General features: G+C 33.6%; 1 protein-coding gene across 1 annotated transcript in view; it reads right to left on the bottom strand.

Annotated features, from left to right (window-relative positions):
• The window catches only part of SLCO4C1 (solute carrier organic anion transporter family member 4C1), a 65,388-nt gene that overhangs the window by 20,745 nt on the left and 24,303 nt on the right, over nt 1-20,340 (bottom strand). Inside the window, 6 exon segments of the mRNA XM_017869174.1 lie at nt 3,984-4,179; nt 4,817-4,961; nt 7,174-7,280; nt 8,805-8,926; nt 10,579-10,675; nt 17,972-18,154. Of these exon segments, the coding sequence (XP_017724663.1) occupies nt 3,984-4,179; nt 4,817-4,961; nt 7,174-7,280; nt 8,805-8,926; nt 10,579-10,675; nt 17,972-18,154 (850 nt within the window).

Here is a 20,340-nt window from a genome sequence, read left to right as displayed (position 1 = left end):
ATATCCTATTTTGAAATGTTTACTAGTTTTAAGATATAATAAAATAAATGTGCATATATGTTTGTCGCAAGTAGAATTCAAGCATTAGTTTCTTAAATACAAAGTATTATTCTATAATTATGCCTCTATAACAGGCTAAAATTTCCCTAAAACCATTGCAAAATATTAATATGCCTCTTTAAGATGCTATTTCATATAATCAGTAAAATTCTAGCTAAAGGCCAGATACAGAAAAAAATACTGTGTGTATACACTATGGTATTTCTATATTCTATGAGGTTTTTAAGTATTAAGTAAACCACAAATCATCATTACCACCACTGATCACCAAAATAAGACTCAAAGTTCCTATAGATAGTCAAGGCAACAAAACAGCAATGGGGAACAGTGGGAAAATAAACAGTATTCATGCAATCGACTTTAGTATTGTGCCCAACTAAAGATTTAATAATAAATTACTTTAAAATATTATTGAAAAATATCCTGACCATTATCTCAAGCAAATTAACACAGGCACAGAAAACCAAATACCACATGCTCTCACTTAAAAGTGGGAGCTAATCACTGAGTACTTATGGAATAAAGATGGCAACAATAGACACTGCAGACTACAAGAGGGAGAAGAGAAGAAGTGGGGCAAGGGTTGAAAAGCTATGAGCCAGGCACAGTGGCTCACACCTGTAATCCCAGCACTTTGGGAGACCGAGACGGGTGGATCACCTGAAGTCAGGAGTTCAAGATCAGCCTGGTCAACATGGTGATCAGCCTGGTCAATATGTATATATACATATACGTACATATACACACATGTATATATACACATATATATACACATATATACACACATGTATATATATCCCCTGATCTTACATTTTTTGGATATGCTGTTATGTTAAACAGGAACTTTCAAAGAATATATCAATGAGCCTAATTCATTAATTCATGGATGCAGAACCTATTTTTACCCATCTGTGCTTACCACGGTAAAGGTCAAAGATTCTTTGCATCCCTCTACTAGAAACCCTACATCCTCAGAACCTCTTCTGTCTCTCACTCCCTGAAAAGATATTTCTTGAGCTTCTTAGGCTGTTCTTTCCATAGACAGGCTTACCTAGCTTTACTTCACTTTGTTTTATCGTACTTGGCAAATCTTGTGTTTTTTACAAATTGAAAGTTAGTGGCAATGTAGTGATAGTGATAGTATTCAGTAAGTCTGTAAAGTGCCATTTTTCCCAGAGTGCACGATCATTTTATGTCTATTTCATATTTTGGTAACCTTGCAAAATTTCAAATTTTTTCATTATCATTTCTGTTATGGTGATCAGTGATTTCTGATGTTACTAAAATAATTGTTTCGGGACACCATGAACCATGCCCCTTTAAGAAGTAAAATTTAATCAATAAATGATGTATGTGTTCTGACTGCTCATTATTGTCTTATTTTAAGAAGTTGCCACAACTACCCCAACCTTTGGCAACCACCACCCTGGTCAGTCAGCAGCCATCAACACTGAGGCAAGACTCTACCAGCAAAAAAAATTACAACTTGCTGAAGGCTCAGATGATTGTCAGCACATTTCAACAATAAATAATTTTTTAATTGAGGTATGTACATTGTACATTTCTTTTTTAGACACAAAGTTATTGCATATGTAATAGACTACGGTATAGAGTAAATATAAACTTTATAAGCACTGGAAAACCAAAATATCCATTTGAGTTGTTTATTGCAATATATGCTTTATTTTGGTGGTCTGGAACCAAACCCACATATCCTCAACATATGCCTGTACCTTTTCTTCTATACATGTTTCGTAGATGAGACTAGTTTGACTGACCTGTTTGTAATAGACACATTTTAATACTCAGGGTACAGAAACTAAAACTAAGAATTTGGGGCCATGAGAAAAATATGATCTGAAAATGTCACACCTACTTGGTGACATTAAATTGTGTCCCTATTTCTATCTATGTACACACATATACATAAATGTGAGTAAAAACACATACATTTAGTGACATTTGTGTGTGTGTGTATATTTACTTTCAGTTTTTCTCATCACTAAGAAATGTGTATGTGTATTAAACACTATGTCCCAGATCTTAATATATCTTAATGGCCAACTCCTACACAAACCTCAGAATTACCCCATCACACATGCCTTCCTTTCTGATTACACGAAGGACAGCACACCTGGTAGTAACTATCATTTAAGGTAGACAATATTAAATGGATTCACATGTACTTTGTTACTCAAGGTGATAAAACTATGTGTTAAACTATCCAGAACTTCCTTTTTTTTTTTTTTTTTTTTTTAAAAGGAACATACAGAAAAAGTTTACTGGGATAAGTTTGGGTGAAGTTTACAGGGGTGAAAGTCAGGTCTATGCAACTTAACCTCTACCTACCTTTTGACATTCCAAAACATATTTATACTATTTCCAGACGCATAATCTAAGTTCCATTCAACCTGGTCTCTGAAACTAGCCTTCACATTTAATAGCATTTATAACTTTGGTTTAGCATATTCCCTCTCCCTGTCTCTCTTCTCAAATCTTCATTTCTCAAAACTCTTTGTATCCTTGAAGGATTTTTAAACCCCATTTCACTATTATGCTATGAAGCCCTTCCAGATTCTAATCAAATAAATTTGAGAAGCTCACCTTCTTTTCAATTCCATAGCAATTTGTTTATCCCTCATTACCTAATTGACTATTCGTTCACTGTTTTCTTTTGCAATCTCTCCTTTAGAACAGGGATTTTGCCATGCAGGTCTGCTAGAGGAAGCATTCAACAAATATCGAATAAATGTAATGGAGCTTGGCCGGGTGTGGTGGCTCACACCTGTAATCCCAGTACTTGGGGTGGCCGAGCTGGGCGGATCACTTGAGGTCAGAGTTTGAGACCAGCCTGGCCAATAGGGCGAAACCCCGTCTCTACTGAAAATACAAAAATTAGCTGGTCATGGTGGCATGAGCCTGTAGTCCCAGCTACTCCAGAGGCTGAGACAAGAATTGTTTGAATCCGGGAGGCGGATGTTGCAGGGAACTAAGATTGTGCCACTGCACTCCAGCCTGGGTGACACAGCAAGACTCTGTCTCAAAAAAAAAAAAAAAAAAAATGTAATGGAGCTTAACTAAATACTGCTTTAGAATGCTCAGCATTAATGTAAAAGAATCACGGGTATATTAGCAGCAACTACAAATCATGGTAATTGTCATTGGCAAACTTTTCTGAAGTAGATTATATTTATATCATCTGTAGGTCATATTATACAAAATTATGGAGTCCTTGACCTAACGTACCACCTTCCTTGACAGCCTCAAACATATGTAATGAAACAAAGCAGCACTGTGAGGTATAAAATGTACTGCTGTGCAATACCCTCTTGCCTGACCACCTACTTAGGGCTTAAAATTTCAAAGGAAAACAAAGAAATATAAATGGTCAAATCTGTTATAGCTAGAAACATGTCTACAGTGAGAACAAGTTGTTTATTTATCTACAATAAACATAAACTTTTAAGTAGATACAATAATGTTTAGTATTAGCTAGGACTAGCTTTATTCTAATTTCTCTTCTTGTCTATTTGCAACCAACCTAATAAGGTAATTTTACCATAGGGAGTTATTTCTATTTTAAAATTTAAATCAATAAAACATATAATGTGAAATTCTCCCTAGGATATGAATTGCTTAGAGGCAAAAATCCTACTGTATTAATCTTTGTATCCCTGAGGAAGCATAGTGCCCAGTATATGAAAGTTGCTCCTTAAATGTTCTTTGTATAAATATCCCCAACTTTTAAGAAGACATCAATTATCTAAACTAAAAACAAAACCACATGTTCTTACATAGGAAAAAAGGCCTTCCAAATTTTTAAAAAGCCAATTTCTCACCATTTAATTTAAGAAAACATATGCTTGGAAATGCTTAGTCTATTATTCTGATATTAATATCAAAAAGCACTGAGATGTATTTACCCATTATATGATTCGGATACACCAGCAAACGGCTCATTTTCACAATTGGCATAAATAAATACAAAACTCAGCGTAAATGCAACTCCAGATGTAAACAATGCAAACTTCATTGCGTTTTTACATGTCATTTTGAATTTTGAAACAAGGAAGCCACCTAAAATTTGACCGAGAGCAGCTCCAGGAATTAAAACAGCCCCTAATAAGAAAGAAGAATGTGGATTGTGAGAAATCATACACATATACTCACTCATACTGACAACGGAAAACATCAAAACAAGTGCCAATATGGTTTTAACTTATATTTATTCACCTGATTTATAGAAATATGTGTACAAATGACTTAACAGGTCCATTAAGTAGGGAATTAGTCAAATTAATGTATTGAACATTAAGAATTAAGATTAATATATATTCTCTTTAGCCATTTTAGCTTTTGTCTTTTTCTAGTTCATACAATAGACTGCCTAATGTCAGAAAATCAGAAATTTGTACCAAAATTAAGTTTAAATGTCTTTTTTTTTTTAGACAGGGTCTCATTCTGTCACCCAGGCTGGAGGACAACAGTGTAATCTCAGCTCACTGCAGCCTCCACCTCCCAGATTCAAGTGATTCTCCCACCTCAGCCTCCAAAGGAGCTGGGACTACAGGCACATGCCACTACACTTGGCTAATTTTTATGTTTTTTGGTAGAGACAGGGTTTCACCATGTTGGCCAGGCTGGTTTCAGTTTAAATTTCAAAGAAGGGCTATCTCAAATTATACATTATCCTAATAAAATTTAATATGGTAAAGTGAAATTTTACATTAAGTTAAAATAAAGAAAAAGGTTTTACCTCCAAGAGTAGCTGCAAAGCTGGATGTCAATCCGAATTGATTTTCTATAAATTTAGGTAAAAATGTAGCAAATCCAGTAGTAATTAAGGCTTCTGAAGAAGTTGATAGAACTAAACACATAAAGACAGCATTCTTCATCAAATTCTAAAGAAAAAAATACAGTTCCTCAAATGAATAGCTGTGATTATACTGCAAAGTATAGGGTTAAAGGTTAGCATGATGAAATAACAAAATTCTACAATCATCTGTAAAATTTCAGCATTTCCTCCAAAACAAAAATGTAACTAGGGATAATTAATAGATTTACATATACATGATGAGAAAATGTATATGTGGAATACCTAGAAAATTGATAGATGATTCCTCAATATGGTGGTTATGCTTTTATTGCATTCCAAGGGCCACGGAAAGAAAGTAAAAGCCTTCTTGGAAAATTTCTCTTCCCAAGTGTTACTGTAAATTTACACACTACAAATCTACCACCTATTTGGTATTTTATTGTGTTCTGAATTCCTATGTTCAGTAAAGAAAGACTTTGAGACTATGAGCACAGATGAGAATGGTCTGTAAGTATCAGATTCATAGTATTGTTCCATGATTAGATTCAGCAATTAAAAACTTTAGAAACACAGTTAAGCAACTTTAAATAGGCGTCTATATGGCTAGACCTCTCAGAATCTTATTTATTGACAGAGGGGAGTATGGAGGTTGTGTTAATATATTTAACTACAAAATGAAAACCAAATTATAATTCTCAAATATTAAATGTCAAAAAATTTTTCATAAAACGAAGCAAAACACAAACACACACACACACACACACACACTGAATCACAAAGGAGCAAGATGGGAGCTTTAGAAGTCAGAGCCACATAGACTGACAAAGGAAGGAAAACGTACCTAAAAACATGCAATAATTTAAAATAATTCATAATAATAATAAATAGCAGTATTTTAAAAAATTGTCTTCAGATTGAAAACAATCGATTCTTGAGAAGAATTAATGAGAAAAGACATATACTTTAGAATAACTAAGTAAATTTCCTGTAATCAAAGATAAATGAAAAAACTTACCAACATACAGATGAAAATAAGCCAGAATCACACTAACATAAAACTTCTCAAATACAACACAATTAAGTAGAGAAGAGCAAGCAATATTCACAGGCTACAGAGATTAAAGAGGAATGATCCAAAAGTATTCACCTAGTAAAATATATTATTCAAACATTTAAGGATATCTAGGTGGTATCCTATTTAAGGAAAACCAACAGGAAAATGTTGAATTCATAGAGATTGAAATCAGAATAGAGATCACTAAGCAGGAGGACACAAGGATTAAAAAAAAGTAATGGTCAGTAATGAGTCTAGATGGTAATGTAAATTAAAATGTATAAGATAAATTAAACAGGGATAATGAAATAGAACTACTGTAAGAGAAAATATTAGTAGTTGCAATTAAAGCATGAACAATATCAGCAAAACACAAGAATGTGCATGTATGGTGTGCAGAGTTGAAAGATGGGCTGAGTGGAGAAGTAAAAACATTTTAAGGCTTTTATTTGACAAGAAACCAAAAACAATGAAAAGCAAACAATTTCACATCTTGAAAAGGTAAAATTATAAAGTCCTTTATGAATAAAACTTTAATAACACTAAATAGAATACTTTTCTGCTGAGTACAACTGAATGGACCATAACATTTTTGTTCTTTATCCTCAAATTCAGACCAAGTTACCACTAACCACCTCTTTCACAAAAGAAAAATATTGGTTCAGAATTCTCAAATATATTTACAATTCAGTGATAAGTGACTCATCAATTTCATAAGGAAAATGTCATGGAATAATGGGCTGCTAGTGTTAACAAGGAACCACTGAATATGATATTGCCAATAAGACAACTCGTGCTCTTTCAACCATTCTACCCTAGAATAGTTTTCATTTACTCAAAGGACAATAAAACTGAATCCAAAGAGCTGTTTGTAAGAGCTCCAATTGTAGTAAACAAGCAAACAAAACCATACTCTGAAAAGATGGCGCATGTGTGTGTGTACGTGTGGGTATGTGTTGGTATGTGTGTGTTTATGCACGTGTTTATATGTATTTATACATATAATATACTATGCATAATATATATATAATGTATATTATATATTATATATATTATATATAATGTATAGTATATTATATATAATATGTATTATATACCTATTATGTATAATATATATTATACACATATTATACATAATCTATATAATATACACACACATATATACATATATACATGTGAGTTGTGTGTGTGTATACGTACGGGTGTATGAGACTGCGAGAGACAGAGAAGAGTTTTATTTTACCTTTAGAGCAGCTGGAAAATCTTTAATACTTTTCCCAAATTTCGCATCTGCATTACCATTACTCTGATGAGCCTGGGAAGTTTTTCCAGCTTGAATTTCTGCTGTACCTAAAAAGAAAAAAAAAGTAGTAAGTAAACTTGCTCAATCACTTTATTCTTCATGTAAAAATGTGCTTACTTTCTAATTGACACATACTTCCGCTAGTATATAAATTCTGTAAGAGGCTAGTTGTTCTGTCAAGAAAATTGTTCAAATATCTATGTCTGTAATCAGGATGCCCCAAGAACTAGTATCCATTAGTACTAGCTAAGGAAGTTCCAACTAGTCTAAACATTCAAATGAGACAATTTTGCTCCAATCACATATCTATGCTTTTCATTTAAAATCTCTTAACATTTTTTCTTCCTTTCAAATGGTTCTCTTTTTGATCCTTTATATATTAAAGTACTTTTGTCGCTCTTTTCCTCTGCTCTCTTAATCCTAACATGCTTGACAAATGATATATTTACCATCTTATTACCATGTCTCTTTGATTTTTAATAATGGTACTGGCAACAAATTTGAGAAAACAGTTAACATATGGAACTATAAATGAATGGCTCAGGGTAGAAATAAATTAATGAATCTACCTACTCCCAGTCTGTCAGACTTTCTCTTGCCCATTTCCAAAAGTTAATCATCTATCCTGCTGAAAATAGCAATGTAAACAACTAAATACCTCCAACCTAAAGAAAAATACTTCTACAGATATGTTTTTTAACTACATGATTATACAGAAGCAAGAGCTCATAGAGAAAAATGAATATTCCTTCTAATTAACCTCTTCTTTTTGTATAGAATGTTTAGTATTCAAGCCGGGAGTGGTGGCTCACGCCTGTAATCCCAGCACTTTGAGAGGCTGAGGCAGATCACCTGAGGTCAGGAGCTCGAGACCAGCCTGGCCAACAAGGCAAAACCCCATCTCTAATAAAAATACAAAAATTAGCCGAGTGTGGTGGCACATGCCTGTAGTGCCAGCTACTTGGGAGGCTAAGTTAGGAGAACTGCTTGAACTCGGGAGGCAGAGGCTACAGTAAGCGGAGATCGCACCACTGCACTCCAGTCTGGGCAACAGAGGGAGACTGTCTCAAAAAAAAAAAAAAAAAGAAAGAAAAGAATGTTTAATATTCACATACAGTAAAAAAATAAAAAAGTACACTACAGAATGACTTCAGTGACAATTGAAAAAAAATAAGTACTTGCACTTTTAACTACAAATAATTAACATGAATGATTTAAGATAGACTGAAATTAATGACTAACTGAATATAAATTAATAGTTTAAAAGATATTATACCTTGTATACATATAAAGCAGAATTTCAGATAAAACATAAGAAACAAATTTATTAAGTACTAAAGAAGTAAATATTCATAGTTCTATCATTAAATGGAATTGAAAAAAAACCATGAATATTAAGATTGTTACCCAATAATTTCTAAAATGAAGAATATTCAAAATTTACATAGTCAGACAGTTGAGATTCTATAAAACAAACAGGGTGAATCTATAGTTCTTATTAATCATATAGAAAATAACAACTGGCCTACAATTAAAATAAACCTCTCTGGTTTTAAAGAAAGCATGCTTACCTGGTAAATGTTTTGGAAAGCAAGAAAAAGGTATTATTAAAGACCAAGCAAAGATCCATGATAGAAGAAATCCAATCCACCAAGCTCCCAACCATCGTGGATCATCCTCAGTGACATCAGTGCTATATGACAGAAAAAAAAGAGGTAAAAGTCAACTCTACCTTATTAATTAAAACTCAGTTAAGATAATTATATACTTTATACTTCAAGTGCATATAGTAGAATACGATTATAATATCCAACCGTTTAATGGTGCCATTGCAAAGAATCAGAAAACAGGTAGCAGACATAATTGAGAGTTATGAGAATAATGGTTTACAAAATGTTTAAAAATGGCAAATATGACATGAAAGTTTAAAATATCTAATAGTAAATATGACAAATATTTGAAAAGATACGTAGAATTTCTCAACATTCTTTTAACTTTGGCTAAATTTTCTTCTCTACTGTATTAAATATATATCACAGCAAATCACTGATCTGTGTTAAAAGCCCATAGAGTGTGCTTCAATTAGAGCATTTCTTTAATGTAAAATTATTCTTAAAGTGACTATTTGTCTATTTATTTCCTTGAAACAGGGTCTCAGTCTATCACCCAGGCTGGAGTGCAATTGCATGATCATAGTTCACTGCAGCCTTGAACTCCTGGGCTCAAGCGATTCTTCCATCTTAGCTTCCCAAGTAGCTGGGACTACAGGCACAAGTCACGCCTGGCCTCAAGTGATCTTTATACTTTGACCTCCCAAAGTGCTAGGATTACAGATATAAGTCACCGTGCCCAGCCAGGGGTCTCATATTTTAATACACTTTGGCCCTTTCCAAAAATACACTACTCCTACAACTCATGTAATTTTCCACTGAAATTAAAATGTCCTTTCTTAAATCTCTGGGTCGCTACTTCTGCATGTCTTTTCATAGTCTGTGAAAGAGTAACCTAGGACTAACAGTTTAGAGAACAAATCACATACCTATGACCATATTTTTGTATTCACTGCTCATGGTCATGTAGAGGATTGTGCAGTTATAATTCCCAGTGGCAAAATGAAAAAACATATGACCTCAGCAAAGGCACAAATTTCTCTAATCAGGAAATAGAGAAGGTAACTAACTCAGTGTTGAATTTTGGTCAAAGAGATCTATTTTAATTCATGTCTTAGACACTTACCAACCTGTGCGTATCAACTACTTTGTTGAATACTTGAGATTATTAAATAAGATAGCATGTAAAATAAGTTAACACACAAAACATATGGTGTCTGGTATACAGTATAGGACAAATAAATATTATCTATTACTATCCTTCATTGTCATCGTTGTTAAAATGGCATAATTGTGATCTCTATGACATTATCAGAGTTACTCTGGAACATTTTCTGAGAGTCAACATTTTCTGAGAATCATAGACTCTTGAGACTCTTCAGACTATCTAGTCCCAACTAAATCCATGGAAAATATTGCTAATTTTATTGAACTCTTATTTTGAACAATGAATTGGGGTCCTTCACATGTATTTTTAAAAATTTCACCAGACGACTTTATTAAATGTCATTATTTATGAAAATATGTTATTATAATAAAAGATGGTATAGCATTAACCCAAAAGGTAATGCAGCCAAATAAGATATTATATAAGAATCTTTTGTATTCAATTTTTTTTTCCTGAATAATTCTTCATGCTATACTGAGGGAAGTACTGTGAAAATGTTCTGTCTATGATATTGGCATAATTAAAATAAAATGACTTTAAATAAAAGAAAACTAGATACTGCCTTGCCTTTCTCCCACAGCAACATCAATGTACATGGTTAGCAGTTGTCCTCCCAATACATAGCCAACAGCAGGGCCTAAGATTGACATAGCATAACCAGTTCCTAGAAGAAGAACAGAGACATTGAATACGGTCATATGTACAACTTCACTTTGCCTATCTAACAGTGAAAACAAACGTCTTACTACAGAAAAATCTAAACAATTAAACATACCAAAATCACACATATTTGCATTAAAACAATAACATTTGAATAGACAGTCAAGGAGTCTAAAACATGTAATTCAATGTAAAAGCTATTTGTAGTAATAATTAGAACAAAACCAAAAATTATAAATCCATGGAAAGTGTTGTTAACTGGCAGTAGAGGTAGTATATCTACTATTTATCCTTTACTGATAGTGATCATAGTTACTGTTTACAATATCACGGAAGAAAACAATACAAGCAATGTGAAAAGAAGCCTTTTCTACTCTGTGCAACTCAGAAAGAATTTTGTATTTTGTACTACAGCAGCTGACTTCAAATCTGGATCTGCTGAAAAGTCTACTTCTTAAAAGTAAGCCATTAAACTTCTTCCTCTTAGGGACTCTCCCTATTTTTACTTGCAGTGGAATTAAATTGAGCTTATTTCTATCTGTGAGATATTTAAAATATTGCCATATATAACTCTGAATTTTCATAAAACAAAACTTATTTGATCACTCATGTCTTTTTATTGTTGTTGTTGCTGTTTATTTAAGCTCCCAAGTATTTTGGGGAGTCAGTTGAATATAGTTTCACTTTTTTTCCTTTTTTTAGTTGACACATAACCATTGTACACATTTAGAGGATACATGGTTATGTGTCAGTATATCTATACAATGTGTAATGATCAGATTAATTAGCACACTCATCACCTCATACATTTATGATTTGTTTGTGTTGGGAACATTTAACATCCCCTCTTCTAGCTTTTTGAACATATACAATGAGTAATGGTTAGCTATATTCAATCTACAGTTCGATATGGAACACCAGAATTTATTTCTCCTAATTGTAGTTTTCTATCCATTAACAAATCTCTCCATATCCTCCCCTTCCCATATCTTCCCCAGCCTTTAATAACCATAATTCTGTTCTTGAATTCTAGGAGCTGGTATTTTTTCTTTTTAGCTCTCACATATCAGTGAGAACATATAGTATTTACCTTTTATGCCTGACTTGTTTCATTTAACAGGATGTCCTCTAGGCTCACCCATGTTACCATGAACGACAGGATTCTTGTTTTGTTTTGTTTTGTTTTGTTTTGTTTTGTTTTGTTTTGTTTTAATGGCTGAATAGTATCCTGTTGTATCCTTGTTTCATTTAACAGGATGTCCTCTAGGCTCACCCAGGTTACTATGAAGAACAGGATTTTTTTATTTTTTTATTTTTTATGGCTGAATAGTATCCTGTTGTATGTACATTTCACATTTTCTTTACCTATGCATCTGTTGACAAATGTTTAGCTTGATTCCATCTCTTAGCTATTGTGAGAAGTGCTACAATAAGCATGGGGACACAACTATCTCTTCAATACACTGATTTCCTTTCCCTTGGATAAATACCCAATAGTAGCATTACTGGATCATATGGTAATTATACTTTCTGTTTTTGAGAAATGTCTATACTATTTTCCATAATGGCTGTACTAATTTACATTCCCACCAACATTCTATTTAGAAGTTCCCTTTTCTCTGCATCTTCACCAGCATTTGACATTTTGTCTTTGTGATAATAGCCATTCTAATTGAAGTGAGATAATATGTCATTGTGGCTTTGATTTGCATTTCCCTGATAATTGATGTTGAGCATTTTTTCATATACTTGGTGGTCATCTGTATATCTTATTTTGAAAAATGGCTATATAGATTCTTTGCTTATTTTTTAATTAGATTATTTGGACTTTTTGCTGTTGAGGTGCTAAAGCTCTTTATATATTCTAGACATTAGTCCTCTGTTGGATGAACAGTCTGCAAATAATTCCTCCTGTTTTATAGGTTGTCTCTACAATCTGATGATTGTTTCATGTGCTGTGCAGCAACTTTTTAGCTTGATATAGTCCTATTTGTCTAATTTTGTTTTTGTTGCCTATGTTTTTGCAGTCTTAGCCATATAATCTTTGCCAGGACCAAGGTAATGAAGTGTTTCCCCTGTGTTTTCCTCTAGTAATTTTATAGTTTTGAGTCTAACATTTAAGTGTCTAATCCATTTTGAGTTGATTTTTGTATATGGTGTGAGATAGGGGTCTAGTTGTATTCTTCTGCATATCAATATCCAGTTATTACAGCACCACTTATTAAAGGGTCCCCAGTGTATATCTTTGGTATCTTTAGCAAAAATCAGTTGGTCATAAATACACAGATTTATTTCTGAGTTCTCTATTGTGTTCCATTGGTCAATGTGTCTGTTTTGATATCAACACCTTTCTTTTTTGATTACTAAAGCTTTGTTGTATAATTTGAAATGAGATAGTGTGATGTTTTCAGTTTTGTTCTTTGTGCTCAGGATTGTTTTGGCTATTTGGCATCTTTTCCAGTTCCATATGAATTTGAGGACTGCTTTCCATGTCTGAAAAGTGACATTGGAATTTTGATAGGGATTGCATTGAATCTGTAAATTGCTTTGGGTAGTATAGTCAGTCATTTTAACAATATTAACTCTTTGAATCCATGAGCATGGGGTGCCTTTCCATTTTTATTCTGTCTTCAGTTTCTGTCATTAGTGTTTTGTAGTTTTCCTTTAAAGATTCTCACCTCCTGGGTTAAATTTATTCCTATGTATTTCTTTGTAACCATTATACATGATATTACTTTCTTGATATCTTTTTCAGCTAGTTCATCAAAGATGTAGAGAAACACTACTGATTTTTTAATGCGACTTTGTACCCTGAAACATCACTGAATTTATTTAGTAGTTCTAAGAGTTTTTTGGTGAAGTTTTAGATGTTTTGTATAAGATTATGTCATCTGTGGAGACAGACAATTTGGCTTCCTCGTCTTCAATTTGGATGTCCCTTATTTCTTTCTCTTGCCTAAGTGCTCTGAATAGGACTTCCAGTACCATGTTGAATAAGAGTGATGAAAGTGGGCCTTCAGCCAGGCCTGGTGTCTCACACCTGTAATCCCAGCACTTTGGGAGGCCGAGGCAGGTGGATTACCTGAGGTCAGGAGTTCGAGACCAGTCTGGCCAACAGGGTGAAACCCCGGCCTCTACTAAAAATACAAAAATTAGCCGGGTGTGATGTGGGCACCTGCAATCCCAGCTACTTGGGAGGCTGAAGCAGGAGAATTGCTTAAACCAGGGAGGCAGAGGTTGCAGTGAGCAGAGATCGCACCACTGTACTTCAGCCTGGGCGACAAGAACGAGACCCCATCTCAAAAAGAAAAAAAAAGAGAAGAAAAGAAAAGAAAAGAAAAGAAAAAAGAAAGTGGGCTTTCTTGTATTTCAGTTCTCAGAAGAAAGGCTTTCAGCTTTTTCTCATTCAGTATAACGTTAGCTGTGGGTTTGCCATACATGGCCTTTATCGTGTTGATGTATGTTCCTTTTATACCTAATTTCTTAGGAGTTTTTATCATGAAGGGATGTTGAGTTTTATTAAATACATTTCTACATCTATTGAGATGATCATGTGATATTTGTCCTTCATTCTGTTTATGTGATGTATCACATTTATTGATTTCCATATGATGAACAAATTCTTGCATCACTGAGATCAATTCCACTTGATCATGGTATATCATTTTTTGGTGTGCTATTAAATTCAGCCAGCTATAATTTTGTTGAGGATTTTTGTATCTATGTTCATTAGGGATATTGGCTTGTAGCTCCTCTTTACATTCTGTTTTTCTCTGGTTTTGGCATCAGGGTAATACTCGTCTCAGAATAAGGAAGAATTCTCTCCTCTTCAACTGTTTGGAACAGTTTGAAAAGAACTGGTACTAAGTTCTTCTTTACAAGTTTTATAGAATTCAGCAGTGAAGCCATCCAGTCCTGGGCTTTTGGCTGTCTATTATTGATTCAATCTCATTACATGTTATTTGTCTGACCAAGTTTTCTATTACCTCCTGGTTCAATCTTGGTAGGTTTTATGTGCCTGGGAATGTATCCATTTTCTCTAGGTTTTTCAATTTGTTGGATGTATTTGTTCGTAAGACTAATAATCCTTTGTTTTTCTGTGGTGTCAGCTGTGATGCCTTCTATTTTGTTTCTGATTTCACTTAGGTCTTCTCTCTTTTTTTTTTAGTCTAGCAAATGGCTTTATTTTATCTTTTCCAAAAAACAATTTTCATTTCATTGATCTTCTTTATTTTTTTTTTTTTTTTTTTTTTTTTTTTTTTTAACTCTTGTTTAGTTCTGAGATAGTCTTTATTATTTCTTTCCTTCTACTAATTTTGGGTTTGTTTGTTCGTGCTTTTCCATTTTCTTAAGGTACATCATTAGGCGGTTTATTTGAAATCTATTTTTATGATGTAGGTGTTTATTGGTATAAAATTCCCTGTTAGCATTGTTTTTGTGGTACCTCATAAGATTTGGTTTATTGTATTTCTATTTTCATGTAATTCCTTCTTAATTTCTTCATTGGCATATTGGTTGCTCAGGAGCATGATGTTTAATTTTCATGTATTTGTACAGTTCCAAAAGTTCCTCATTATTGATTTCTAGTTTTATTTCACTGTAGTCTGAGAATATACCTAATATATTATTAATACTTAAAAGTTTATTGAGACTTATTTTGTGGTTTCATATGGTCTATCCTAAAGAATGTTCCATGTGCTGAAGAGAAGAACATGTATCCTGTAGCTGCTGGATAAAATGTTCTGTAAATACCTGTTAGGTCAATTTGGTCTATACTGAAGTTTAAGTCCAGTATTATTTGCTGATTTTATGCCTAGATAATCTTTCCAGTGCTGGAAGTGGAGCATTAAAGTTTCCAACTGTTATTATATTGGGGTCCATTTCTTTAACTCTAATAATATTTGATTTATATACATGTATGCTCTGGTGTTGGGTGCATATTCGATTATAACTGCTGTATCTTCTTGGTGAATTTATTTTTGTATTCTTGGTGAATTCGTAGGAGTAAAACAATATTCTTTGCCTCCTGTACTTTTTGACTTACACTATTTTGTCTAATTTAAGTATAGCTACTTCCACACACTTTTGGTTTACAATTACCCTAAATGTATTTTTTTATCCCTTCACTTTCAGTCTAAGTGTATCTTTACAGTTGAAATGAGTTTCTTCTAGGCAGCACATGGTTAGATATACTTTCTTAATTCATTCAGCCTATCTATATTTTTAATTAGGGAATTTAAACTATTTACATTCAAGGTTGTTATCATTGATAGGTGAGGACTTCCGTCATTTTGTTAATTGTTTTCCGATTGTTTTATATATCCTTTGTTCATTTCTTCCTCTCTTGTTCATCTTAGTATTTTGGTAGTTTTCTGTAGTGATAACATTTGATTCCTTTCTTTTTCTTGAGTATCTGCTTTGCACTGAGTTTTATACTTTCACTTGTATTCAGGGTGATAATTTATTGTCCTTTTGCTTTCAGATGTAGGACTCCCTTAATTTTTTGTAGGGCTGGTCTAGTGATGATGCACTCCGTCAGTTTTTGCTTGCCTGGGAAAGACTTTATTTCACCTTTATTTCTGAAGAATAGCTTTGCTAGATATAGTATTCTTGACTGACAGCTGTGTCCCGCCTCTGACCCCCAAACCCCTGCCTTTGAGCATTCTTAAGTATATCATCCAATTCTCTCCTGACCTGTAAGGTTTTTGCTGAGAAATCTTTCTGATGGGAATTAGTCCATAGGTGATTTGATGCTCTTCTCTTATTATTTTTAGAATTATCTTTGTCTTTGATTTTTACCAGTTTGAATATCATATACCTTGAAGAGGACCCTTTTGGGTTGAATCTATTTGGGAATCACTGAGCTTCCTGTATCTGGATGTCTAATTTCTCACCCACAACTTGGGATGTTTTCAGCATTATATCATTATATGGATTTTCTATACCTTTTCCCATTTCTTCTCCTTCTGAAATTCGTAAAATTCAAATATTTGTTTACTTAATAGTGCCCATATGTCACATAAACTTTGTTTATTTTTTTTTCATATTGTTTGCTGTTTTGTTTGACTGGGTTATTTCAAAAGACCTCTCTTTGAGGTCAGAAATTCTTTCTGTTTGATCTAGTCTATTGTTAAACCTCTCAAATATAATTTTTCATTCAACTACACTTGTAATTTCATTCATTTAACTCATCAGTTGCATGATTTATATTTGGTTATTCTTAATGATATCTGTCTCTCTTGAATTTCTCATTCAGACCAAAAGTTGTTTCCTTGATTTCCTTGTATTGTTTATCTGAGCTCCCTTGATATCGTACTGAGTTTCTTTAAGATCATTAGCTCAAATTCCTTTTTAGGCATTTCATAGATTTTTATTTTCTTTTGGTTCTGTTACTGTATAATTATTGTATTTCTTTCAAGGTGCCATGTTTCCTTGATTTTCATGTTTTGTTTTGCTTGTTACTATATTGATGTCTGCACAGCTGAAGCAACAGTAACTCTTCCAATTTTACTGAGTAGTTTTCATAGGATAAGACATATTCCTATAGATATATCTATGGTGTTGGTTGGGTAGGTACCCTTTGGGTTTGATTCTGGGTGGGTGCAGCAGTGTAGTCTCCATTTGAATCCTCTGGCTGTAATCAAGGCCAATGGTATTTGTGAGTTCCTCAGTAGCCTAGGCTGCACTGAACATACTATCTTACTAATGCTATGGCAATGAATCTCCTATGTTAGATTAACAGACTGATAAAGAGAAAACTCATATGCAAATAAAGTATTCAATAATTAGATGTAGGGCTGTGCATTGTCTAGTTAGTTTTACCTTTCAGGAACATAAGAGAAGGAATTTAAGAGAAACTTATGCTACCAGGAATTACATCACAAAGGAGAAACAATGGTTTCTTTTGTGGACTGTAAGTCAATATAGGATGTAATAAATCACACAGAATGGCAGAGCTCAATCTCTACACCTTGCAGAGATCTGCCTCTATGTCACTTGTGTAAGTTACCCTGAGATTCAAGCGATCTAGAGAGAATGCTGCTTAAATGGCTCTTCCTATCCTGCAATGCTGGCCTGCCAATACCAAGAAATACAGCAGAGGGTCAACAAAAATGATGACAATTTATATTAACTGACATTATATGGCAGGAAATAAAATAAAAGTAATACTGCATGTATTTATTGGGAATACCTATGGCGTTACAACTAACTTTTTAATAAGCCTATGTTATACTTTACTTCGAAAGTAAACATATAATAAGATAAAGTGATACTGGGACAGTTTAGAGAATAAACTTACCTATATAGAGAGAAGATTTGTGTGTGGGCACAGAATCATCAAGAAAGGCTGTTCCCAGAGTATAAAGAGGAGTTCCTCCTGCCCCCAGCAATAGTTGTCCCAAGATGAAGACATACAAGTAGTTAGAAAGTGAAGAAGTTGAAGAGGTACAACTGGTGCTATTGCTTGCTGTTACACAAGTGTCTTGGGGAAAAAAAACAAAATTGTGAATTTACAGAAATTTAACTAATAATTTAAATTTATATCATATAAATTATATTTGCCTAATATGATATGACCTTATTTATTTCTTCCAATCATTTTACTTTGATTTAAACTATTTAAAAATAAATCAAGAGAAAAATATACTTTCTTACCCCAGCCTGCCCTCACTTTATGATGGTAACCCCTATTCACCTATGTCACTTAGATGAGGGTAACCACTGTTAACAGTTCTTTTCAATTTTTCAGACATTTACTCATACAGTTACATGTTGTATACCCATTTAATTTTTTTTACACAATTATAGGCATAATAAAACATACTATCTTTATATTCAACAATGTCCATTTTTCACTTATTATATCCTGGACATCTCTGATATGGGCACTTAAAGCTATAAATCTATTTATTGGCACTGTCATAATACTCTACAGCACAAATGTCCTGTAATTTTATTGCCTAGTCCAGTACATGTATTTAATGATAAATATTGTTAATATTATATTGTATTATACATAGGTTTAAATCATTTTGTTATTTCCATTAGAATGTTATGATGTACATTTTTTTTTAAGTTTACCCTGGCACATTTTGGGCAATCCTATCTATAGGACAGGTTACAATGAGTGAAACTGCTAGGTCAAAGTGAATAAATATTTATATTTTGATACTGCCAAACCACTTTATCAAAAAATCATACAAATATGCAGTCCCACCAACAATTCATTAACACTTCACATAATAAGACTTAAATGACTACCAAGCTCATTGGTTAAAAAACATATAATTTTTAAATTTCATTTTAAAAATCCTCAGTGACATTAAGCATTTTCCATATATTTATTGTCACTTACATTTTTTCTAATTTTTCAATTAGTTCAATTTTCCTAGGTTTGGAGTTTGATACATGACTGTTCCTTGTTCCATAGTTACACAAACAATGGCTTTATCCTAGCATTTTTACTATTTTATTTAGATATAAGATAGGTGGATAAACATATACACACAGAATGGATCACATGGCTATGTCTATGTAATGTGTGTGTATATGTTGCAAAAAAAGCCTCAGAAGAAAAGTAGGTCAAAGGTCATCTTCTGCAACTAGGGTAAATACCTTAAGCCAATTAGCTCAGCCCAGGTGATTGCAATAAGCCAATTAGATCAGCACTGGTGAATATAATCAGTCAATTAGCTAACTTGAGAAAGCAGAGGCATCCAAGCAGGCCCCCAGTAGAAAATGTGAATAATACAGGCCTACATTGAGAAAGGACGCAGGGCTGTGATGTGCTAATTCATATGTAATATCTTTAAGTGGGAGAAGACAGAGATCCAGCATTCTATTGCATTAACCAAAAGGACATCTTTTACTAACTTGACTATTTGTGAGTTTATTTATGGCCGCTTGATCTTGTGTCACTAATCTCTGCAATCCCACTCCAGTACAAATCTCTTGTTATTACTGAAGCTTTCTAAGGTTTAAAGGCATCAATATGTCAACCCAGCTGTAACTCATTTTACAGTGCTTCATGAAAAGTTCTATTTAATTGATCCATTTTCATAATACAGGCAGTACTGTATTATGAAGTCTAATACAAACACCTCACAAAAAGCTGACAAGGAATAATTCACCTCATTAAAAGTTGAATAACAACCAAAAAAAGAAAAACAAATGACTAGTGAGGGAGAACAGTCTCCAGAAAAATGCTGTCATTAACGTAGATTTTAAAAGTACTATATTGCCATACTTAAAAAAGGAATTGAAACAATTGCCTCTTAAAATCCAGAGCTCAAAACAGGGATTTAATAAGCTCATAGAAATATGTTGAGGCAGGGCGTGGTGACTTACACCTGTAATTCCACTACTTTGGAAGGACAAGGTGGGCGGATCACTTGAGGTCAGGAGTTTGAGACTAGCATGGCCAACATGGCGAAACCCTGTCTCTACTAAAAATACAAAAATTAGCCAAGTCTGGTGGCACACCCCTGTAGTCCCAGCTACTTGGGAGGCTAAGGGCAGGAGAATTGCTGTAACCCAGGAGGAGGAGGTTTCAGTGAGCCACTGCACTCCTGTCTGGGCAGAAAAGCAAGGCTCCATCACAAGAAAAGAAAGAAAAGGATGGAAGGAAGGAAGGAAGGAAGGAAGGAAGGAAGGAAGGAAGGAAGGAAG

The sequence above is a fragment of the Rhinopithecus bieti genome, unplaced genomic scaffold (genome assembly GCF_001698545.2).
Source record: "Rhinopithecus bieti isolate Rb0 unplaced genomic scaffold, ASM169854v2 scaffold_4104, whole genome shotgun sequence".
NCBI lineage: Eukaryota > Metazoa > Chordata > Mammalia > Primates > Cercopithecidae > Rhinopithecus > Rhinopithecus bieti.
Note: the sequence above shows the minus strand (reverse complement) of the source record. Positions and strands in the feature narration are given on the sequence as shown.